At 40.6% G+C, this 24,927-nt stretch overlaps 1 protein-coding gene across 6 annotated transcripts; it reads left to right on the plus strand.

The window, feature by feature from the left end:
- Positions 1 to 5,187: 5,187 nt before the first annotated feature.
- LOC131242416 (uncharacterized) lies at positions 5,188 to 23,960 on the plus strand. 6 transcript variants are annotated; one of them, XM_058241020.1, is made up of 24 exons: positions 5,188 to 5,444; positions 5,580 to 5,661; positions 5,828 to 6,346; positions 7,457 to 7,695; positions 7,833 to 7,907; positions 8,085 to 8,219; positions 8,957 to 9,075; positions 9,264 to 9,336; positions 9,442 to 9,566; positions 9,646 to 9,733; positions 9,872 to 9,977; positions 10,060 to 10,173; positions 13,004 to 13,167; positions 13,331 to 13,451; positions 14,158 to 14,382; positions 14,486 to 14,676; positions 17,325 to 17,492; positions 17,580 to 17,685; positions 20,695 to 20,832; positions 20,951 to 21,115; positions 21,214 to 21,414; positions 23,120 to 23,314; positions 23,399 to 23,470; positions 23,552 to 23,960. In XM_058241020.1, the coding sequence occupies exons 2-24, from the start codon at positions 5,614 to 5,616 to the stop codon at positions 23,702 to 23,704; spliced, it is 3,540 nt and encodes a 1,179-aa protein (XP_058097003.1). In that variant the 5' UTR covers positions 5,188 to 5,444; positions 5,580 to 5,613; the 3' UTR covers positions 23,705 to 23,960. The 6 variants fall into 6 exon arrangements, with proteins under 6 accessions (XP_058097003.1, XP_058096999.1, XP_058097000.1 ...); XM_058241016.1 differs by having other exon boundaries at positions 9,264 to 9,566; XM_058241017.1 differs by having other exon boundaries at positions 5,188 to 5,405; positions 9,264 to 9,566.
- Positions 23,961 to 24,927: the final 967 nt, after the last annotated feature.

The following is a 24,927-nucleotide window of genomic DNA, read 5'->3' on the forward strand; positions in this document are numbered from 1 at the left end:
GGAGGGTCTTATCTATGATGCAGGCTTATAATATCTCATATGCTAAGTGTATGAATGCTAATACAAGAGACTGCCACGAGGTAGCGTGATTGATTTCTCTTTGGGTTAGTGAATTGGGGTTGCCTACAACTAATTGATCACTTTGTGGGTAGAATGTAAATCAGATCCACTCCGTTCATCAGGTGCGCCACCACATTTTTCACCATATATCCTAAAAATCAGTCCAATGCAAGACTTGGGTGGGTCACACCACATGGAATGGTGTAAAACCATGCCTAAAAACTTTAAATTCAGAGCCTTCGAATGTCCTGACCTTTTGAGGAATCCATTCATCCAAGTGTGACACGTCAGACTAGTGGATTGGATGGCATATACGTACCATGGTGGCCCGACACAATTTGGGCGATTTTAATGATGGGACTATCCATCTCCAACTGTTCCCCACGGTGTAGCCTACGAGTTTCAAACCCGCCTGATTTTTGGGGCCTGGCCTGATGGCCAGGTCAGATCTAATCCGTATGAAGTCCTCCATCCACGTCAGCAAATAGTTACGCTCCCACATGACAAGAAGTAGCCACGCAAGCCTTTTTAGCTTTGAAATCCTTCAATCAGTTTTGAGAAAGTTGGTAGAATCTGTTAGCCCTAAAATTCGCATCCTTTGGGCTGTACATACATACGGCTTCTAATTTCTCTAGACGTACGATTATTCCTACTTGATGCCCTTTGTTTGGGACATCCAATGTATGGCCCCCCACATGGCTGAGGGATCAGATTATTGCGACCATCCACCTGGTGGGCCCTTGTTTGGCATAAAAAGTCAAATTTACAATTGGAGTGCAGTTTCCCCGCTGTCAGATTAGAGTCTGTCCAGATCAACAGTCCACATTCAATTGGAACAAGTCCATTGTTCAAATGGTTAAAATTGTCTAATTGGTATAGATTTGTAGCGTCCACCTGTGGGCCCTATCCTCAAATACCAAAACTCAGTCTGATCCCTAACTCAGGTGGGCCACACCAAAGTAAATGGTGGAGAGGGAACATCTACTTTAGGTGGAGCCTACCATGTTCTTTCTATGCCATCCAACCCGTTGGACCCCACCTGAATGAAAGGGGTTGTGGGCCCTGACCAAAAAAAGGGTGTGTATGTATCAGAATTGTGGGTGTTAATATCAGTAATGAGAGAGGAATTTCAATCGATGCATGGAAAGCCATAATGAGATAATTTAAAATAAGGAAAGCAAATTAAAGCAAAGGAAAGAATTCAAGTAAGTGGGAACCAAGAAAAAGAATAAAGTGATGTTGTTAGCAACATGACTTTGGGAGGTGGGTCCACTTGATTCGACCGTTTATGAGTTGGTAGCAACTAGCTAGTGAAGGCCCACTTCTCGTCACCGTCCAATTTTAATAGACACTGATTATGGTTCACCACTAGTAGTGCTCCAATGCTGCAACCGTGCTTGGGCTGTGCCTAACATATGTGCCAAAATCGTGACCCACTTATTAAAGCCGTTGGTCTAGGTGGGCCATCACATAACATTCTAAGATTAGAAGGTGAGTGGAATTACAATATACTTGCCGTAGGCAAGCAGGCTTTATTTATTTATTTATTTTACACATGCACACACACCATGGGATTTCACCACCTACGGATACTTGAACCCTAGACTGGGTGTTGAAACTCCTTAGAGTCTACCACCGGATCAAGAGTAAAGTTCCAGGCAAGCAGGCTTTGGCTCTTGGGAATGTATGCCTTACTGATCATGGCCCACTAAATTAATGGTCCCGATACGGTGCGATTTTTTGGGTATGCAGCGTCTATGCGTCCTGGCTGGAAACGGATTGGGTGGTGACTCCAACATCACCCAGCTAGGTGGTGTTGGGTACTGTGGGGGACATTTTTTTTAACTTTTTTTTTTCGCATAGCTTGTTAGTACACCCAACTGTCAGTTCACACTTCACTGTTAGCCACCCCCACCAGTGAATCGATACCATGACCTCAGCGTTGAAACGAGATATCTTTCACTCAATCTCACTGTGGGGGACATTGTGATGTATTTGTTTCATCCACTCCGTCCGTTCGTTTTGCCACCTCATTTCAGGGCATGAGACACAAAATGAAGCAATAAAAACCTCCAGTGGACTACACTAAAAGAAGCAGTGTTGATCAATCGCCCACCATTAAAAACTTTTGGGGTTCATAAAGTTTTGGATGAAGATGATATTTGTGTTTTCCCTTCATCGATGCCTGCGTGACCTTATCAACAGGTTGGATGGTAAATAAACATTACGGTGGGCCATAGGAAGGTTTGAACAACGGTGGGTGTCATTATCCTCACCGTTTCTTTCGGCGTGGTTCACTTGAGCTTCGGTTCTACTTCATTTTTAGCTTCAGTCACTAAAATGAGCTGGCAAAATGGATGGCTAGAGTGGATATAAAACATATACATCACAGTGAGCCCACAGAACCCAACACCAACTACCTGGGTGGTGTTGGATCACCACCCAATCCCCTTCCTCGTGGTTCCACCCGACCCTGCCACACGTGCCAATTTTTGTTTTGTGGGGCCTCAGCTGAGGGAATAATGGACACGTGCCCACAATCACTGTGAGCAGAACCCTGTCCTAGCTTGATCGAAACCAGACATCCCTGGGAAATGTGCCTCACTTGCCAAATAAGTGGGGCCCACTTCTCATTGATATGACAGTCATAGGAATCACCCATAGCAAATAAAAAAAAATGTTTGACGCAAGATCATTCGATTCCCATATGGACGCTGATTTGTGGAAAAGGACCCAGACCGAACGGTTCAATTTGCTTCAGTTGCTACTAGGATTCCAGTCCCCTCTAGGGCCCACATGATGAGTGGTCCGATGATCCAAACCGTCCATGTTGTCGAATCTATAAAATAAGGGGGAAATTAAGAAGCGTAAGCTGAACGGATTATTGTGACCATCACTCTCTGTAGACGAATTTAGAACAATAAAAAGAAACTCTTCAACGGTTCATATTCAATGATAAAAATCGAAGGTTAGGATCATTGATGAGGCGTTACTATAGGATAATAGCTTACTTATGGTAGCAAATAGAACATGCACAGTCCAAATTATCGGACCATCTCATCATGTGGGCCCCATCGTGTGGTGACACACGGTGGGTTTTGAGTCGCGACAGAGGCAAAACGAACTGCAGAACCAGTGGCATTCTCAGTGACTAACGCGAAGATCCGAAAAAGACATCTCGCTGCCAACCTTTCATGCGATCGAATCCGACATGAGAAAGCTAGAAGATACGCGCGCGGAGAGATTGATCACGAGATCTCGACACACGTGCAAAAATTGGAACACGTTTGAAAATCCGAACCATGTACCAGGCTACCAGCTCCTAAGTGGAGCTTTATATGAACACGCCTCATCGCAAAATCTATGCTGATCATCTCATCATTAGGTGCCACGTGTATTTGTTTCTACCGTCCAGTTTCCTTATATGAGTGTGGCCCACTTCATCAGTACGATAGCATGGTTTACGTGTTATGAAATTTTAGTACTTGGCTTCACCTAATGATTGGCCCGGATCTTGTACACGTGTACCACATTATCACAGGTGATGCGATTCACTTCTTTATATTCTCCTAGCTCGAATTACCGTAGCATTCTTAAGTGCGAAGAAAGGGACGAGGATGGGTCCCACCACGACATGTGACCACGTCTACCTCATGGAGAGTGAGTAAGCATGCAAGCAGTAGCACTCTCCCGCTCCATCTTGACCGTTAGAACAAAAGCTCCCCTCGCTTGCCGCGTCAGCTTCCGTAACTCCAATCCCGATGCCGAGACTACGTGCCTTCTTTTTAGGCCCTCTCTCGGAGGGGCGCGGATTGCGTGCTACCTCCGATTGAAGGAAGGCAGATCGTGGAACACACGGATTGAAGGAAGCGCGTGCAACACCCGATGGAGCCCACCATGTGATTTTTTTGTCAAATCTACTCCGTCCATCAGTTGAGCCACCTCATTTTTACGGTGAATTGGAAAAATCAGCTTGATAAACTCTCACGTGACCACACAACGGGGTAGCGCATTTGAGTTTCGGATCTGAAAATTTTCGTGATTTCGGTTCATCATGGTGTGGACCTGATGAACGGGACGGATGTCATATAAACAACATGGTCTGCCCAGGAAGATTTCTATGGTGGGCATCTACATCCCTACCGTTTCCTGTGGTGTGGATCACCTGAGTTTTAGATCGGCCTTACTTTTGACATCGCATACTAACTTGATGTTTCTTAACAGATGGACGGAATGGATGTCATACATCCACCACGGAGGTGAATGAATCTAAGGTGTTGCCCGTTCCGGTCCCCTTCTTTGTATCTTTATTGTTTTAGAAGAGTTCGTTTTACATACGTTTCGATTCAGATCCAGCCTATGTCGAGATGATCTGACCGTCCATTTTCTCTTTCCTATCGCGCTTTAATGATAGTCACCTCCTCTGATCTTTTGAGTTGATTTCGAGCCATTGAATATTTTTTTTTAATTGTTCTCAATTCATCCATATATAGTTATGGTAACAGCCATCTGTTCCGATCATTTTTATTATGCTAGATACTATAGCACATTTTATTCAAAATGGACGGTCCCGATCATTGGAAAACTCTCCACGTTGTCCACAGTGGGCGGTGAAGGAAGCTTGATTATGAGTCGCGACATAGGCTAAACGAAAGTACGCTTCCCCCTCCCTCTTGCCACCCGGTCCGCCGATAACTGAAAGTGGAAAACGATATGGTAGAGACAGTAGTACCGGATTATGTTAGCGCAATTCCACTGACTACACGTTACATGGCAATGCATCAATCTGAGCCATTCATCTAGCGTTCTCTATCATATGGACCATCTTTCAAAATTACAGTTGCGAACGATACTTCTAATCATGATTATTCCTTTACCTTCACTAACATATGTACAGCTGACCATCTTTGGCTTTTATCGTTGCTCTGAAGGTCAATGATCAGATGGACATAATCATCCAATCAATGTGTGTATAAAAAATCTATCAACTATAGTAGGATAACTGAATGGACGGTCCCGATCGTCTGTGGAAATTATGGATGAGCACCGTACACGTGTGCGGGTCCCACAGACCAACCAACGCAGCTCCGAAGAATGAAAGCGACTCTCTCTCTCATTTTGAAATATAAAAGCAGAGGGAATTCCAGACGTGGAAAGGCCAGCGCTTTGAGTGCATACATCAGTAGTAGCAGCAGCAGTAGAGATTTTCTACAATTTCTATAATTTCCTTTTTCAAGTCATCAAATCTCTCCCGATTCTGTCTTGTTATCTGTTTTTCCTCGATTTTTCGTTTATTTTCCCGCATTTTTCTGTGTAGATTACGCTGCTGTTTGAGAAGAAATCCAGTTGCGCCCATCTACCTTCCTTTTTAAGTAGTACCTTTGGTGGAAAATCTATCAGAATCTTCGATCATAAGAATTTCTGTTCTGATTTTTATTTTATTTTTTCCCTACACACTTATTGGTTTTGATTGCTGCAGTTGAGATTAATTATCCTTTTTTTTTTAAAATCTCAAACAGGAGAAGTTAGAAACCCTAACCTTGAATAGAGAAAATGTTCTCGCAAGGCCTCAATCCAAACACCGTTCGATGGGCTCGAGAGGTAATCTTTTCAATTTTATCAGTTTTCTTATAGAGAATTACAGCGTCGATGATAGTTTTTTTTTTTTATTCTTCTTCTAATAGTGAATTCTGCTGCATTTTCCATCGTTTGTGTATAATGTCGTCCGGCATTTCATGTTAAGATGATTTCTATAATCTTGAATTAGGGCCCCCAAATCAATCCCATAAGGAATGGAGTTCGTAACTTCGGACTTCCTCCCCCAGCAAAATTCAGAAGCGGGCATTTGCCGCTCAGGTCAATTCCCGTCTCCTGCCCAGATGATGATGGTGCTTCTGGGTCTGACATGGAATTGACGGACTCTGAGGAAGAGATTTGTGGTGGGAGGCACCCCCTCAATTCACTGCCACGGGAGGGAGTGTCGAGTCGGGTCCCCAGCAGGATGGCTAATGGGCAGCTGCACTACACGAGCGACTGCATTGATTCGGATTTCAGCACGTCAGGGGACGCAGTTCAGCAGCATCGGGTTCGTATGACTGAGAGAATGGGAGCAGGATGTTGTAGGGACCCAGTAGAGGTGACTGGCTACACTGAAGATGAAATGTCAGATTCTGCAAGGAGTTCTGGATTTACTAAACGCATGGAAAGCAACAATGGAGGGTACTCTGCGAAGGGGCACCCTACGAGTGTTCTGTTGCAGCCAGAGAGAAAATTTGCCACTGAAAAGGTTTCCCTTTTTGGTGTTTTTATTGTTTCGTGATTTCACTAATTTTTGTAGTCTTATAATAGATAGTCTTCTAATGTGGTAGTGTGGTGGCAAAGAGTGTTGAAAACATTTTCTGGAACAATCCCCGTATATGTTTAGTTCTTCACCATACAATCGCTGGTTCCTATAGTAGATCAAGTGCTTAGAATATATTGATTTCTAGTAGGATTCAAGGGTAGGTAGGTTGAGTTGTTTTTTTTTTTTTTTTTCCTGAATGCTCATGGTAAGACTCCATCCTGGGTGTATGCCATGTCAGAAAAGTATACACTAATGGGAACCGAGCTGCGGTTTTTATGGACTTTTATGTTATCAAGAACATAGATGCTACTATAAAGCACATACTTTATGGAAGTCCATCAAGTGTGCTAAAAACATCTCTGTTTTATGCATGGAACTTGCGTATGGTGATCAGGACAGTTGATTAAGTGGGCCATCATGTGGATTGGCTATACCCAAAAAATCAAAGGGATTATTGGTCAATGGTAGCCATGCAATCAGTGGCCCGCAGATGGAACATAAACTCAAAGTTGAACCGAAAAAATAAATAAAAGAAAATGTACAATTGATCACAAGGAATGCTTAACCACTGATGATTTTGGGTTTTGGCCCATCCATGTAGTTGCCCACCAGATCAGCAGTCCTGACCTCCATATACATTTGCCATGCGTATTCCTAACACACATAATAGAACTTCTGTGAAACAGTCATCATAATAGCATTTCTCGCCATAAGAACACTTCTTCATTGTGCACCATTTATTAAAGAATTGTTGAATATGTTCCCATTAGTTTCTGCTTCCTAGAGCCTAGATCTTGCAGTATTTATAACTGGGAGGGTTGTTTTCATGGTTGAAGTCAGAAGTGTGGTAGAATTCTGTAATTCAGTATAATTTGTAAAGATACTATAACTGTATTACATCAACTGGTCCTAAATCTGTTATACGTGCATATGCGAATAAATATGAGATGTAGAAGCAGGAGTATGTTGATGTGGCATCAATGACTTCTATACTTGCAGAATTCCTATTCATTGTTGTTGGTTGCAGTTAATACTTAAAATTCATGTTTACAGGATAAAAGAGGCTTTCTGAATAATAAGTTTCATGAAGTTGATGTCCCTAGTGCACCTCTGTTTTGTGGCTCTAGTGAGGAAATTAACCAAGCTGTTGAGGAAATTCCATTCTTTAATCCACGCGCAGCTGATTCAAATGGTTCCTCCATCAAAAAGGCTCCAAGTGAATCCAAACGCATGCACTCTGGGGTTGGTGCCCAGTATAATATAGGAAATGGGCTACCTGAACCATGTATTAGGTCTGTATGGTTCCTTGTTATTGTTATTGTTATTGTTTTTTTTTTCCTTAATGTTGGACTTGTGATAAAACATAGAAAAACATTTTGACTTGTATATACTCTGTCATTTGTTAGTTTAACTCTCTTCTGTTAGACAGGACTAATTCTCTTGGTGTGGAAGCTGCTGTATCTTTAGGCTCTTTGCCACTTCATGTTCCTACTTTCCGTGCAAGGTACGATCTCATTAAGCCTGTGGCTGGCATTTATCTTGATTCTAGACTTCATTTGGTTCTGACAAAAATTCAGGTCCTTCGAATTGTTATGTAGCATTCAACATCAGCACTTACATTTTAATCACGCTATTCTCCATTTCATTAGCATTTATTGGCTGTATTATTAATTGGATTCAGTAGACAAGGGCCTTGGCATGCTGTGCTTGCATACGATGCATGTGTTCGTCTTTGTCTTCATTCTTGGTCCAAACAGTGCACAGAAGCTCCCATTTTTCTGCAAAATGAGTGTGCACTTTTGCGAGATGCTTTTGGGTAAGTTCATTCTGCCATGTTTTATTGCTCTTGCCTTTTGATTTCATAATCCCTAAAAATAATTATTTGTAAGATCAACTAATCTAACTCTACACAAGCATAGAATGGACTCTAAGGGCCTGTTTGGTATGTGGGCTTAGGAGGGATTAAGTGGGATGGAGTTGCATTTGGTTTCGTGCAAATTCCATGGGACGTTTGGAGATGCGGGAAGGAATGGGATTAGGTGGAATGGAAATGCATTTGGTCCCATGCGGGATTTCTGGTGGATTTTGAAATCCACTGCATCTGTGGGCCCCACATTGATGCATGTGTTTTATCCATGCGGTCCATCCATATGCATCCTTTACATGTGACATTTGAGTTGTATACGTATGCAAGTGACCGACATCAGTTATGAATCTGGTATGTTGATTACAATTCCATAGTCCACCAGACAGGGTTTTGCTTAATACGGTGGTTTTGACTGAGGAAGAATCTGATCCCAAACATGGGGATTGGATGGTCAAAATCCTATGGTATTTCTAGACATGCAATCATTATGCAATAATGGTGTTAATCCCATCTAATGCAATTCCATACCAATTAAATATTGTGGACCAAACAGGCCCTAAATTTCTAACATGATGCTGTCAGAGAATTCAGCAGTGTAAGTAGTAAAGTGAATATGATCCAGATGGCAGATCAGTTCATTCACAGCATTCTCATTGAATCCCTTTTTTCCTATGCTCATATGATAGTTTGCAGCGGATCTTGTTACAATCAGAAGAAGAACTACTGACAAAACAATCTTTAGAGCTCGTCAGTGAAGGAGCGGTACCAAAACCCAAGAAAACCATTGGTAAAATGAAAGTGCAAGGTACTACTAGATTTCCAGTGATAATAGACAATCTGTTTTCTCTTTCAGGAACACTTTGCACATGTCATATGTGCACTCAGGCAGCCAGCCTACACCTTTTACCGAATTTATGAACATAGTACGGTATGCCTTTGCTTTGTCATGTTGGAGTCTTGAATTTCAGGCCTAAATTTCTGCTCATGGTGCAGTACGGAAAGTGAAAATGTCTCCAGACATGCCTTCAGTTTGCAGTTTTTCATCTTTGAAACCACCAATGATAAGGTTGAAATCTCTTCAGTACCGTATGTCCAATTTGCAGTCAACTCTTTCCTCTGGATGGGAAGCAATTCAGAAAGTTAGTGTTAAGCCTCATGTACCTGCCAACAGTTCTTTTTCCCAGCATAGCCTAGCATATATGCATGCTAGTACACGGTATATTAAGCAGGTCTCTGGGCTTTTGAAAATTGGAGCAACTAGTCTGCAAAACACTTCATCATATGAACCAGTTCAAGGTATATCTCTGTAACCTCAGAAGTTGATTCTTGCTTACCCTTCATTTAAACTCAGGATGGAATGGTTAATTGGTTCCAGAAACATACTATTGTCTGTTGAGATTGAAAAGTTCAACTGAAGAGGATAAAGTTAGAATGCAGCCTGGGTCTGGTGAAACACACATCTTGTATGTATTCTTGTGCCATTTTCTTCTTGTGCACTGTAGTCTCATTCATGAAAATCCTGATCTTTCTCCATATTTTTCCTCTTTTCATCTGCTTTTATTAAAGAAACATATTGACATAGTTTCCTATGTTCAATACAGCTTTCCGGATAGTCTTACAGATGATCTAATCATTGAAATTCATGATTCCAAGGGAGAGTGTTATGGTTGTGTCCTTGCGCAGGTGGCTAGCATTGCAGAAGACCCGGTAAGCATTGCTGGATTCTCCTGGCTCTCTTTATCAAGAAAGTTTCTTGTGACAGGCCGCTTACAAATTCAATTTCATGCAGAGTGACAAGCTTCGCTGGTGGTTCATTTACCGTGAGCCAGAGCATGAACTTGTTGGCAGATTACAGCTTTACATTAATTACACAACTAATCCAGATGAAAATAGCTCTCTTAAGGTACGGACTGATTTAAAGATACTGCGTGTACTTGTTCTCTCTGATTGTTTTTCTGAGCAAACCCTGGAAAATTGGAAACTAAAATGACACGATAATCAACCTTTAACCTTATACTGGGTGAGACACAAATGCAACTGGATGTTAGATGGCTTTGATAATTGTGCCAGTGAGTTTAGCTCTCTCAAATGTGTTTTCCAAATCTATAAATTGGTGTGGTAGTGGTATAAGTTTCGAGCTATAACGGGCATGGCACTTTAAAATTTTCTGCCATGTCAAATGCGTCCGTTTGTCCACACTCTTGGACATGGCTCATATAAATAAACTATATTATTATGTAGTCTTTTTTCTTCTTTTTTTTTCTGATGCTTTTTGTGGGGATTATTTACATCTCTACTACATATAATGCGAGGAGCCAAGGACATTTTTGGCCATGTAATTAGTATTAAGAGAATCGAGGCCTTTGAGATTTTACAAGACATTAAATGAGATTTTCAATATAGATAAGTGTTATTTCTGAAAATTTGAAAATCTGCGAGCTTATAAACAGATGACTTGGATTTTAGCCACATCAGTGGATGGCTTGGATTTTACCTGCTTCTTTTCTGCGACTAGCCTACTCTGATCTAACTTTGCGTTCATGTGTAGCCTGCACAACGAGCGCACCCAACGAAGTCTCTTTGGGATCCACTGTGATGACTGCGAAACATCCCTTTGTACATATGTTGCCCAGCCTCATGTTATGACATCATCCCAAACAAGTGGCAGATCTAAAACTTAAGTGGGCCACAAAACAGGAAAAAGTGTGGATGGGTCGCCTACCATTGGCGATCCTTTCTCTCTCTATCATGTAGCCACATCCTTTCCTTCCAATTTTTCTCTCCCCGTCCAAAAGTATCTCTACTCCCATTTCTATCTCTCCCTTCCTCTCTCCTCGTGTTGCACGTGCCAATTCCCCTAGCATAAATAACTATCATATACAATTAGGATACAATACTCTAGTATTTAAATTATTTGTACGGATGTGCTTTTAAAAGTCATCATGTCTGATACTGGCACATGTTTTAGTGTCCAAATTACAGTTTTTTTTTTTTTTTTTAATTATTTTAAAAAAAGAGAATAGTGTTTGTAAAGTTAAAAGGGAAGAGAACCATCAATATAGATGGAGCAAGCTCCCAATACAAAGAGCTGTGTTTCTTACAACCTCCTTAGCAAGATTACCCGCAACATCGTCAGCTCGTTTGCCAACATGGAAAAAAAAAAGAAGGTATATTCCACAAGCAACGTCATGGATTTCATTAGAAACAGAAGAATCTTCCAAGGCTATGGCCTCTCTTTGGAAGACCACTCAGCTGTAGATACCAAACTTAATATGGTTGTTTGAACTAATTGACCCATATATACTGAAGGAGAGTTGTTTTCCTTCTATAATTTTGCAGGAATTTGGTTGAGTACTCTATCCTGAACCCAATCTCAGCTTAAACCCAACTTAACTTGAGCCTAATTAAACCCAAACAGGAGGACCTAGGAGAATTCAAGAGGTGTTGGACTCAACCTAGCCAAGTCTGGGGCCCATGCCCCTTTTGTTTGTTGGAGATGTCTCTAGGAAGCGGAAAAGCTTTTTCCACTTTGCAAGGAGCTTCGTTTTCTAATGTACGCTTTGGAACAAGGTATTCAAAAAACAGTTACATAACGGCGATGATAATAATGGTGGGAACCGTCTGTTATGCGTTACAGGGCTGTAACGGCCGTTAATGGCCCACTACGGGGCTGATATGTTTTTTTTTTCCTAAAGAAAAAAAGAAAAAAAGAAGAAGAAGACCATAACGGCCTTTGCTGGCTTATGGCCTGTATCGTAACTGTAACGGTTGTGGCCGTTACGGCCACTGTTGCCGTTTTTGAATACCTTGCTCTAGAACATGGAAAAACTTTGTTCGTGTCCCAAACAGTACACATTGCAAACATTCAATCTTCTCCATTTTGGGCTATATTTACTTGGGTTTTATACATCAATTTTCGTATCTTAGGTACTATTTTAAAGCCCGTCAAACAAGCTCTCCAACAAGCCCAAGATAGTGACTCGGAGTTTTGTACATGAGGTTATATTTGTTGGATGTGGGCAACCACTAGTGGGTGGGTCCACATGTATTTCCTTCCAATTATTCTTTCTGCTTTATTTTTTGGAATTCGAAATTGAATTTTAAATTCAATGGAGATACAATTGGAAAGAGGGAGTGTTGAAATTTGGTTTTTGAAAAATCAAAAATTTTCTGGATTACCATTTACCTTTGCTCTTTGGCATGGTTGGGTTTGATACAATTTCAGTGACGGAACATAATGATCCATGGGCCTGTAATTCAGTACAAAATCTTCATACCTTATTCCCTTTCAAATTCCTTTACAAGACCCAGGTTGGCTCACCGAAGATCATGGTGGTCCAATGGATAGGAATAGTCCAGCATGGATTACAGATGACCCTATAATCACCATGATTGCAGATCAGATCCGTTAGATTAAGCGCCAGCAAAATGGATGTTATTACCTTTTTTACTCTTTTACTCTACCATGCATTTTGCATTCCTTTGATGGAAGGGCTTGGGTCATCCTGATCATGGTGATTTTAGGGCCCTGAATAATCCATTTTGGACGGCACCCATCCAACACACATTAGCGATCATAGGTGGCCCTCACTGGAATCCGCACCAGAAAAATGCACGAAGACTCAGCTGGACTATGACTCATTACCCATGAAATTTTCCACTCCTAATATTATCTTTTTTCCTCTGCAAATCACATTTTCATTAATAGCCATAATCCCTTCTTCTGTTTCTAGTGTGGCTCTGTTGCAGAAACTGTGGCATATGACCTGGCTCTGGAAGCTGCAATGAAAGTTCAGCGTTTTCATCAAAGGAATTTGTTGCTGCATGGACCATGGAAGTGGTTACTGACAGAGTTTGCATCCTACTATGGGGTTTCAGATACTTATACCAAACTAAGGTATTTTGACTTGTTTAGTTGTGAGGAGCTTCTCCGTGCTAAAATTTGCTCTGGATATTCTTGACACATATTGTTGATGATCCACATTTAGATTTAGTATTCTTTATTTGCCTTGTGTGGATTTCTAAAATTTGACTTATTTGTTATTTGCAACTTTCAACAGATACCTTTCTTATGTTATGGATGTGGCAACCCCAACAGCGGACTGTCTCGTCTTGGTGCACGATTTGCTATCACCTGTAATTCTGAAGGGCCGCAGCAAGAACACTTTAAGTCATCAAGAGGTACATGGCTTTCTACTGAACATTTATGTTAGAAGCTTCGAGAGAATACTGTTTTTAATTCTTAGGGCATGTTTGGGCACGTGGAATCTGAGGCAAAAAAGGGAGTAAAAAACAATAACTATCCAATGATGATTTTCATGAGAACTATTGAAACATATATTCCAATTTTGAGTTTTTCTTTGGGTAGGAAATGGAAATCACGTATTCCTCTCACAATACTCACCTTGTTTCCTTTGCCTAGAATCCAAATTATAGAAAAGTGTAATAATTGCTTGGTGGAATCCACCCATTTCTTTAATATCAAAACAATACAAATCATCACATCAAAGGAAAACCCTTTTCCTTTTCTGCTGTTTGGCATGGAATTCATGGTTTCCAAACATGGCCTTAGGGAGATGCGCAACTAGTATGCTTCTCTTTTTGCATCAATACATATTGCTGGGTACAGTCATGATTTCTAGTCTGTGCCTTGAATTTTTGGCTGGTCATCATCATCTAAGCCTTATCCCAATTAACTGGGGCCAGCTCACATTTTTGGATGGTAACACCGCATAATGTGAAATATGGCATCGTTTCTTCTTCTGCATGCTTATGTTTTGATTGCAGAGAGTATTATGCTTTTCAAAACACTTATGTGAATTAGTTCTAGGTGTCCCCCATTAAATCTTTTCTAAAATAACATGAATGGTCGGTGGTTGTTCAACAGAACCGCATCTTAGGAGAAATTGAGGAACAAATTGAGCAGATTATTGCACTTGTCTTTGAGAACTACAAGTCACTGGATGAGTCAACACCCTCAGGAATGATGGATATCTTTAGGCCTGCAACGGGATCTCCAGCTCCTGCTTTGGTACCTGCCATAAAGCTGTATACTCTTCTTCATGATATACTTTCTCCAGAGGCACAATTGAAACTATGCGGCTATTTCCAGGTTTAAAAAATGGTGTCTGTTTTTTTTACTTTGCTTTCTCCACTTTTATTCAACACTGGATTTGTTTCCATATTTCTTTCTGAAATGCCATTTATCTGTCCAGGCTGCTGCAAAGAAGAGATCAAGAAAGCACCTGGCAGAAACTAATGAGTTTGTTGCCAGCAATAGTGAAGGCAGATTGACAGATCCTGTGACTCTCTCTACTGCTTACCTGAAAATGAAAGCACTTTGCTTGAATATTAGAAATGAAGTTTGCACGGACATTGAGATCCACGATCAACATGTGCTACCTAGGTAGGCATAGGCCATCTTCTTCTGGCTTTTTATCGTGTTCCTGTACAATGTAACAGATATAGTGATACTCTACTCACTTCTTATGTGTAAGCTCCTGCTTATTGCTAAAATTTCATCACTTGAGGTGGCGTATTTGTGGTGTTTAATAGAAACATGAAACTATCTTACTTTCCTAGAGTCATTATTGAAGTCTGGATCTTCCCTAATCATATCTTAACATCCTCACTTGGTACTAAATAGAAAAGCAGTGGCCTTCACTTGGTACTCCAAGCAATATCAACTTAATCACAAAATAAAATAAAATAAAAAAGAACAGAGCAGCACCATTTGCATCCTGATATCAGATAATCCAGCTTCATCCATTGATAATTTCGATCTAATGGAAGAAGGCGAGAAGGATCGCTCTCGGAAGGAACTGGCCAAAGAAGCACAACCCCACTTTGTGTGACTATCCGCCACCTTGTTACTTTCCCTAAACATTGAAGAAAAGAGGTTCTTAACTCTTTCTGACATTTCTTCAAGTCTGCCCACCAAGACAAGAATTCCATTCACTAAAATTATCAGCATTAATCATATCTTGTAGAGATTTAGAGTCACACTCGACATTAATACATTAGATAATTGAGGGTCAATGCCTCTTCTACCTTTTTTTGTCTTTCTACCTTCATCACTAAAGTGAATTGGGAATCTGCTAGTCTATGAATATGAGGGACTGCAGTTGTGAATGTGATTATATAACATGGGCCCACTATCATTGTTAAATGCTAAATTGCTAATGATGCATGACAATTAACCACTTGCTCTAAAAGCTTGAACTGTTAGAGCATGGCGAATTAATCCCTTTATCTCATAGCCCAGGCCCCATGTCCATGGGTTAGGTTCTCGGCCGAACCCTCCTCATGGGCCCCAAATCCATGGGTTTTGCCCCCCAAATCACATGGGTTCCGCCTCACAAGAGCCACCCACCTCACACGGGCCCCAAATCACATGGGTTCCGCGGGCCGCCCACCCCAAGTGTGCCCCTGCATCCCACAAGCTATCCCACTCGAGCCCTGTGTGAAAATGCCCCTGCATTAGCTAATTAGTGGCAACATCAAATTTGAAGTTTAGGAGACAACTTTTGCCCTTGGGAAGTGTACTTCAAAGTTCGATGTTTAGTGCTTTTGTTAGTTTCCAGTTAAGAAAAGAATTGATGGATTGCATTTATTGATCCGTTTACTATGCACCTCTACTTGATTTCTTTTTTAAAGAACATTATTATTTTTCTCGTTTCTTTTATATTGCTTTTTTATAACCTTTTTACACAAAAGATTTGCTCAAAATTGTCTTCAGAGGTCAACTGAGTCTTGAATCCTCTTGATAGAACCCAAGTTTGAGTCTTGAACCATCTTTTCTATATCAATCACTTGTCATTAGACCATTTAGAAATATTGCATCTAACCATTGTATGGATACCTCCTTTTAATTTTGTTAAAAGAAAAAAGGAACAGTTAATACTTAAGTCTAGCTTCCAAAACACAATAAGACATGTACTAGGCAAAAACTCTCTCTTTTTTCATACGTTTTTCTGGCAAGAGATACAGGATAGAAGATAGCAACAGGAAAAACAACTATTCAACATGCGCACTTGCATCTGTTGAGTCCCTTCACCGGCCTACACCATCAGAAATGTACCTTTAGGGGTGTAGATATCCCCCGCACTATCATCTAAAATTTACTGATGCTAATAGCAGTTAATATTGTTTAATCAAGCTTAAAGAATACTTTAGAAATATCTGTTAAGACTTAAGACAACTACAGCCAAATATGCTTTTAAGTGGGTCATGGTTTTCTTGTAACAGATACAGAGATGGGAAATTAAAAAAATCAAAATAGTTATTGAATTCCGTATTTGCATTGTGTAATTCACCTCCATACTTACTGGATGTCCCCTCTCCAACATTCAGAGATCTGCCTTGACTTCCTCTGGCACAGGGTTTTGCCTCCGACACCCTCCACCAACTATCGTTGTATCTGCTAATGAAAAATCTCACTTGAAATCAAACTACTACTATGTGTATGGCCTAAAACCCTATTGAAACAAGAGAATTGCAGAAAAACCATCAGAAACACCTTACCGGTAATCGCTTTGTTAAATTTTTGTTATGATATTTCACACAAAAGAGCATGGGGGTAAAACCGTGAAACTTCTGTGTGAAAGATGGGTTCAGCAATTTGGCTGCTATAGGAACTTAATGCATAAAGGTTTTGGAGCTATTTAGCTCGAACAAGTTCCAAGTCAAGGCCTTTAAAATCATAACGCATGCATAGACGCATGTGTTTCATGACATAGACATAGAAATGAGCTACCACATGTCTAGCCACAGAACTGCATGTGCGTGTATGCAATATATGGATGTCTGTATAGGTAAGTATGTATTCATCCATGGATTTTGTAGTCTTTGTTCATGTATATGATATGGGTGCATGGAAAGGTCAGTATGCATGCATCGATGTGCAGATTTGTTCATCGGTGTATCCATACTGATGCTTGTACAGTCTCCATGCTCGCATTTACACAGTTCTTTTCTTAGTTCTTTGGATGTGATATTCCATTACATGCATGTTCAGCCTTACAGTTTATCAGTTTTTCTCGTCTGTGTGTGTAGTTTTATAGACCTCCCAAATATCTCTGCCTCCATATACAGTGCAGAGCTTTGCAATAGATTACGCGCATTCCTTGTTGCATGCCCTCCCACCAGCCCTGTATCGCCTGTAGCAGATCTGGTAATTGCAACTGCAGATTTTCAAAGGGATCTCGATAGCTGGAATATTTGGTAAACGATACATTGTGCAGTTTCCTTATTATGTTATTATATCTTTCTTTTTGTGCCCCTTCACTCATCTTTCTCATGATTGTTCAGTCCTGTCAGAGGAGGCGTTGATGCAAAGGAGTTGTTCCACTTATACATTGTTGTCTGGATTCAAGATAAGCGACTTTCATTGCTTGAGTCATGCAAATTAGATAAGGTACTGATTTTGTGCTTGGATCTTTGTATGTTTTGGGTGTGTTTATGAGCATGTAAAAGTATGTGCAATACTGACTGGAAAATGTTGGAAAGTTAGTTCTTGGAGTGCTAATTTCACACAGCTTATCATCCATCTGATTAAAGACAATTCTCTGTGGGCCATGTAGCAGATTCTTACAAGACAGGGACCATTCATTTGGCAGTCTCCACCGTGGATTGGCCGTGGCCTAAATTCAAGCCAGTCAGATGATCCTACCACATGATTCAAGGAAAAAAAGCAGCACCACTCATTTTCCGGCCCTGTTCCAAATCAAATAGTTAGATTCGTCCAATTGGCTTATATTTGGATGATAGGTCTGATGGCCCATCCGTTGTGGGCCCTGCTGGATGATTGGTGCTACTAAATTGAAAGAAACTGATTGTAGAATTTTAAACAAACATATGATTTTGAAGCCACAGATAACATTAAAACAAAGGAAAACTGTGGAGTCACTCTACACAGGTCCTGATGGATTCACACTAAGAAGTTTCTAGGCATCACACCATCAAGACAAATTCCTCACCAGAAGTCAATGAAAGAAAGTAACTTCATTCGAACAACCACAAAATCTATCATTTGTAATGGCCTGCATGTCTATTTATAAGACTAGTACATAGCAATTCTTCTTGAACTCAAATTATTGCAAATTGGCTTAAATATATCACCAACTTCAATCCTAATTACATCTGTTAAAGTCTGCGAACATCCTAGGAAAGAGTGGAAAGAACAAGTAAAGACTTCAAATTGCATTAAAAGCCACACCATACTATTCACATGCAACATATAAATGAGCTGTAGGGTTGTCATAAATGGAATAAACATTCACATGCAACATATAAATGGATCATTCATTGACAACAGAATGGATGTGTGAAGGCTACTTTGTACATGCATGAGCAAGCCAGCCCACTTTAGGTCCCTTTTTAACAAGACCTGTCACACATTTTGTTAGTGTTGTGTGCCCTGAAAAGCCAATACAATAATCTTAATTATTGAATTGATGATCTTGTCTGTAAATCATGATGACCATGGGTCTTGTGTGGACAATGCCCTAACTAATATGCAGGTCTATCTTAAATATATGTAAACATGGTGCTGAAAGAGAGGGTTTTCTTTGTGTACCTGGTAACTTGAGTTTGGGCTCAACGGTCATTGACCATGGATCTCAGTACCATGTTAGTCCATGACCAACTAGCAGATTTTAGGACGAACCCATGGTTATTCTTATGTGGTCATCCTGATTCTTGTATGAGGGAACCGGTGACTAGTCAGGATGGAAGGTCTCCACCATTGGGGTCCACGACGAGTTGGTGCCTCTGTCCTACCCCGCATGGGAGTAGGAACGCCAATAGATATGGGATCTTGTTATTAGGCCTGTTGAATACTTACATTGGAGGATCAATTCAAGTCTCTGGACCAAGAGACCCATCATGTTTGGTCGAGATCAACTTGTGTATGTATTAACTTTGACCAGTCCTTAGACCTGAGGACGTATGGGGAGTTCAATTTCGTAATGTAATGTTCTTTGGATCACCTCAAAAAGTCAACTGCAATGGTTCCTGTGTGAGTGTTGTTGGTTGCATGTATTAGGATACGGTTGAGGTCCATATGATCCAAAAATATCCACTAGTTGCCTAGGATATTCTTATTGCTTAATTCTGGTAGATTGGACCATCCATCAAGTGGTTTTTCGTTGGGCCTAACACTCAAAATGTTTATATGATTTTATTGATGTTTTCAATCGTTAATATGTTGTTTTAACCGTTAACAAAATTTCAATCGCACTTGATGGTAATTCCAATGGTTATGGTCTTGTGGTCCATTACTTGATTTGCTTGGGTATTGGATCAAGGGATGACCATGACTAGTGGAGGGATTAGGTCAATTTGGGTACATTTATAGGTAGGATAATAGGCTTTAGATGTAAGGCATTACCAAAGTCTGTAAGGTGGTGGAACACCATACTATTGTTTCTCTTTAAAACCCAAACTTCTTATAAATATATTCTATGCCAGAGGGAGTAAGTAGGGGTGTCAATGGGCCTGGCCAGGGCCGGGCCAAGCTCTGTCCAAGCCCGACCTGCATTCGTCAGCCTCAGTCCCAACCCAGCCAAAATATTTCAGCCCGAGCCCGAAATAAATTTTGTAAAATAAGAAGCATTTTTGTTGGCCCACACTTACCTTTGGCACGTTCCAATATGAAATTTGATGAGCGCTGAGAGAAGAGAGATGGGAGGGGTGGGTTGGATGTGTGTGTGTGTGTGTGTGTGAGAGAGAGAGAGAGAGAGCAGCGGGGGGGGGGGGACTCTTGGGTTTGAGGCGTGCAAGAGTGAGGAGGAAGAGGGAGCTGGTATGGAGGAAGGGTGTTGCTGATCTTGGGCATTTTTATCTAGAAGAAAGTTCAGCCGAAGGGGTTGCTGTCTTAAGTGGGCCCCACCTAGTGTTTATATTTTTATGTAGAAACTTGTATATATCTAGATGGGGATCCATAGAACTAGGTTAATAATAAATCTGGATTTTTCAAAATTTTTTATTTCTGTTGCGCTTTGAAAAACTCTAACATGTGTGACCCTACATATGTCCTGCCACACGTTTGACCCTATACACAATGCATGGTCATGATGCATCAACAATCTTGATCTTGTACGTCTCGCATGCGTCCTCGTGTAATTTTTGTGTAAAAAGGTTGTCTAATTAACATTCCTCCTTTTTGTGGGAGTTTATGACAGTTGTTATTTATCATAAATAACTATTAAATATTGTTATGATGGTACTACTTATGGCTCAAACACTTTACCAAAAACATTGAATGTGTTTCTCACACTAAAAACATTCTCTGTCTTTATTTTATTCAAAACCAAACGGAAAACTTGTAAAATGCATAAATAACTTTGCTACCTGTTATAATGATGTTTTGTTTACTTCAAAAAACTTTCTGCTTCTAAAACTGTTTGAACTAATTAACATGCAGCTGAAATGGTCAGGGGTTAGAACGCAACATTCTACTACTCCGTTTGTTGATGATATGTATGATCGGCTGAGAGACACATTGAATGAGTATGAGATCATCATCCGTCGGTGGCCGGAATACACTTTTGTTCTTGAGAACGTATGTCCAAATCTAAGACTTTTTAGTCCTTAAGTCTCTCTACGTAATTTATTTCTCTAAACTTGAAATCATATGCATTTGACTGTGTTGATTTATTATGTTGCATGGCAACCTAAAGGCTGTTGCAGATGTTGAGAAGGCAGTGGTGGCTGCTTTGGACAAGCAGTATGCGGATGTTTTGGCCCCACTGAAGGATGCTCTGACACCTAAGAAATTCGGCCTCAACTATGTCAAGCAAATTGCTAAACGCAATTTTGTGAACCTTTACATTGTCCCGGAGGAGGTGAGCTGTTTTCATTAGGACTCTTTTAAGTCTATTTTTAATAAGGGTCTCTTTGTAATGTAATTGTTTTGGCTTGAAAATTTTCTTCTTGTCTGCAGGTTGGAATTCTTCTGAACACCATGAAAAGGTTGATTGATGTGCTGCGGCCCAAGATAGAAACACAGTTGAAGTCATGGGGTTCTTGCATACCAGATGGTAGAAACTTGGCTTCCGGAGAGCAACTTAGTGAAGTAACAGTGATGCTGAGAGCCAAGTTCAGAAACTACCTACAAGCAGTTGTGGAGAAACTTGTAGAGAATGTGGGTACATTTCTGAAACACTGCATTTGTTTGAAATCTCATTTTGTATTGATTTTGTTTTCCTTTCTGAAATATTTATATGGTTTTCCATAAAGGAAAGTGTAAATTAAATTTTTTTTAAAAGCTGGCTGAAACACAGTAACAAGGACCCACCATTTAGGTATTAGTGCCTTTTATCTTGAAAAAAAATGGCACCCAAGAAAGGTTTGGAACCAATTTCCTATATAGAAAACCCATTTCCTGAAAAGGCAAGAAAACATTAAATGTATGATGAAAATAACTCAGAAAACATAAATGTATCAGGAACTCTTTTCTGGATGATGTACTCTTACCTATATGGCTATACCTGCTTTGGTTTCTACTAATGAACATCATAATAGCTCTAAAACCAGAAAATATTTGCCTTCACCTGTATGGATATATTTGTGCAATTGCACTGTAAAAGTTTATTGTATAAATGTGTATTTTAAATTGAGGGCTGATCATTGTGCTACAACCCGTTGTTGTCTGCAGTTTTTTTTTTTCCAATTTTTTGCCCTTTTTGAAAGGAAAAATGCTTGTAAATAGTGCTTGGATAATAAGTTCCCCGCAATCTGGTTGTAGGTGATCAAGTCACTTTAGGGCCTGTTTGGATTCATGGAAAGCATAGTAAAGCAAATATTATTTCCTAGGAAACCTTATTTCCAGGGAATTGTGGTAAAGGAAACATTGTTTTCCTTTTTTTGTTTTTCAATAAGATTTTCCTAGATATTTAGTATCCATTTACAAATTTGTCGTTTGGCAAAAGAAAACTTTTTTCTTGAGAAAAATTTCTAGGTAGTCACTATCATATGCTCTATTAGCACGTGGCACGTGGGATGCCTAGAGATGGATAGTGCCATTGGTGGCATATGCAGCATATGCAGGCGTTTGAAGCTGAATTGTAGCACACATGGTACATGTGAGGTGCTTGAAGCTGTACAATGGCACATGGCATAGGATGTGCATTGGCGCATTTGACATGTGAGCACTTGAAGCTAGATAGCGGCACTTGTGCACATTGGCACCATTGGCACATGTGGCATATTTGGAGTGATTGAAGATGGGCAATGGCACGTTAGCACATGTGGAGTGCTTTGCACATCTGGGGCCCAAGAGAAGATGAATGGTGGTATATGTGGCACATTAGCACAAGTGGGGCACAAGAGAAGATGGATGGTGTCACATGTGGCACATTAGCACATGTGGGATTCTTTACACATTTGGAGTGCAAGAGAATATGGATGGTGACATGTTACACATGGGCACATGGGGCATAACCGAAGATGGACAATGGCTCATTTACTATATGTGAGGCTATTGAAGATGGATGGTGGTACATTTGGATTTGACCCTTGAGAAACCTATTTTCCTTCCATCGAGGGAAAATGCGTTTCATATGGGTGGAAGTGGGAAAATAAATTTGTTTATTTTCCAACGAAGATAGAACGTAGGTATGGTGTTTCCCACAAATTCCCACAAAGAAAGGCTTGGCAGAAAATGGAAAATGAGTTTCCTGGGAAACAATATTTCCTTTCCATGAATCCAAACAGGCCCTTAAAGATACACACTCTCAAGACAAATCTCTTTCCTTTTGCATGCTCGATCAAATATTTCCTTTGCAAATAGTGAAGAACTGTATGTGATCCCAATGACATGTCGCCTCTTTCCTTTGTTATTTTTACAGAGTCGACTACAAAGTACAACAAAACTGAAGAAGATCATCCAAGATTCAAAGGAAACTGTGATTGAGTCCGACATTCGAAACAGAATGCAGCCTTTGAAAGATCAACTCTCGAAGACAATCGATCACCTTCATAGAGTCTTCGAGACCCATGTCTTTGTCACGATATGCCGAGGCTACTGGGACCGGATGGGGCAGGTCAGTTTATCTAAAGATTCCGTTCAACTTATCCACTTGTGGTATAGATCACACAACTCAAACTTGCTTATTGTCTGGCTGCAGGATGTGTTGAGCTTCTTGGAGAGTAGGAAGGAGAATAGGTCATGGTATAAAAGTTTGCGAATTACAATGGGCGTAAGTGCACTGTATTTCTCCCCAACATGAGTACTGCACCTTTTAATTGGACATTAATGTATATATAATTTGGGTTTGCAGATTCTGGATGACACCTTTGCGTCACAGATGCAACAGCTGCTTGGAAATGCACTACAAGAGAAGGATTTGGAGCCACCCAGATCAATCATGGAAGTGCGTTCAATCGTCTGTAAGGATGCACCAAAACACAAGGACATGAATTACTACTATTAGTCTTGATATGTGTGTACATATATTGGGAGGCAGCTTTTTTTTTTTTCCTGCTGTAAAAGCTCAAGAGCCAATATCGAAATACACTGTGATTGGATCAATGATCTTGGCAGTGAGATTGTACATGTTGATTCTTTGATTTGTAAGTAGGGGAGAGATTCCAGCATTTTGTAAAGGGACCTGAGAGTATAGTTAAGGTTTTTAAAAGAAGATTTGCCCTACCTTGGCATCTCATCTTCAAATTAGTGTCTTCAAGTAATCGATAATCAATCACACCCGACTATCATCTCTATCATTGATACTCATTCAATTTAATCTTTCATCCTTACTTTGGTAATATACATTGGATTAGATCCGGTATTGTTTTCGATTTTGAACCACATGGGATTGGCTTGTCTCAATTAGGGTTGCAACCATGCTGCCTGAATCATATGCCGTGTCTGGTCCATGAGTCAAACAACTGAATCCAGGCCCAGACCGGCCCATGATTCAAGGTATCAAACTCGGCCGGAATGGACCCAACCAACCCAAATACTCTGACCGCCAGTGTCAAAGAAGTCAGTGTGGGTTAGGCCTATTTGTCAGGCCTCCTTAGAAGCAAGCCCTGGCCCAGCTTTATAAGCCATTCTGCCTAGAACTCGCAGTCAGGCCCCAACCTACGGGCCTCAAAGGTCCATCCAAACTAAAGCATTCTGGATCAGGCCAGGATGGGCCATACCGCTCCATAGACCAAATTGGCTAGTCTCAGATTGAATACATAAGCATGGGCGCCAATGTCATGTGGCTGCATGACTATTTGACATGCAGTGGGACTATACAAAATTGGTATTTTTAGACAGCAGATGCTGCCACCTTTTTTTTCTTTTTTCTTTTTGCGTTTGGGAAGAATTCCACACTAGTGGACGTATCTATTGCCTTAAAATCAGCGACAACCAGCTGCATTACCTGGGATAAAGCGTATTCAGATGAACGACCACGCACAGCTGTAATAAACAGCACTCACCTCCAAACCAAATTAGTGAAGCCCACTTTAGATACACCCCAAAATTTCAGATTTTGATGAATGGTCGCTTGTTCATCAAATCTGGACCAGTTCCATACCCCAAAATTTGAGATTTAACTAGTCTTGGATCATCCAGTTCGGACAATTTCCTGCTCTATGTTTCTCCCGGACATCCAACCAATCAACCAGCAAGGCTTTCAGTCTAATTCCTGGGTTAGACCAT

This window comes from Magnolia sinica, chromosome 4, assembly GCF_029962835.1.
Source record: "Magnolia sinica isolate HGM2019 chromosome 4, MsV1, whole genome shotgun sequence".
NCBI classification, from domain to species: domain Eukaryota; kingdom Viridiplantae; phylum Streptophyta; class Magnoliopsida; order Magnoliales; family Magnoliaceae; genus Magnolia; species Magnolia sinica.

What these genes read in the sequence shown, in the direction of transcription:
- LOC131242416 (XM_058241016.1), top strand. Translation starts at nt 5,614, where the DNA reads ATGTTCTCGCAAGGCCTCAATCCAAACACCGTTCGATGGGCTCGAGAG. An exon ending in GTTCCTACTTTCCGTGCAAG is followed by an intron (nt 7,908 to 8,084) that starts GTACGATCTCAT and finishes AATTGGATTCAG; the next exon opens with TAGACAAGGGCCTTGGCATG. An exon ending in AACTATGCGGCTATTTCCAG is followed by an intron (nt 14,383 to 14,485) that starts GTTTAAAAAATG and finishes TTATCTGTCCAG; the next exon opens with GCTGCTGCAAAGAAGAGATC.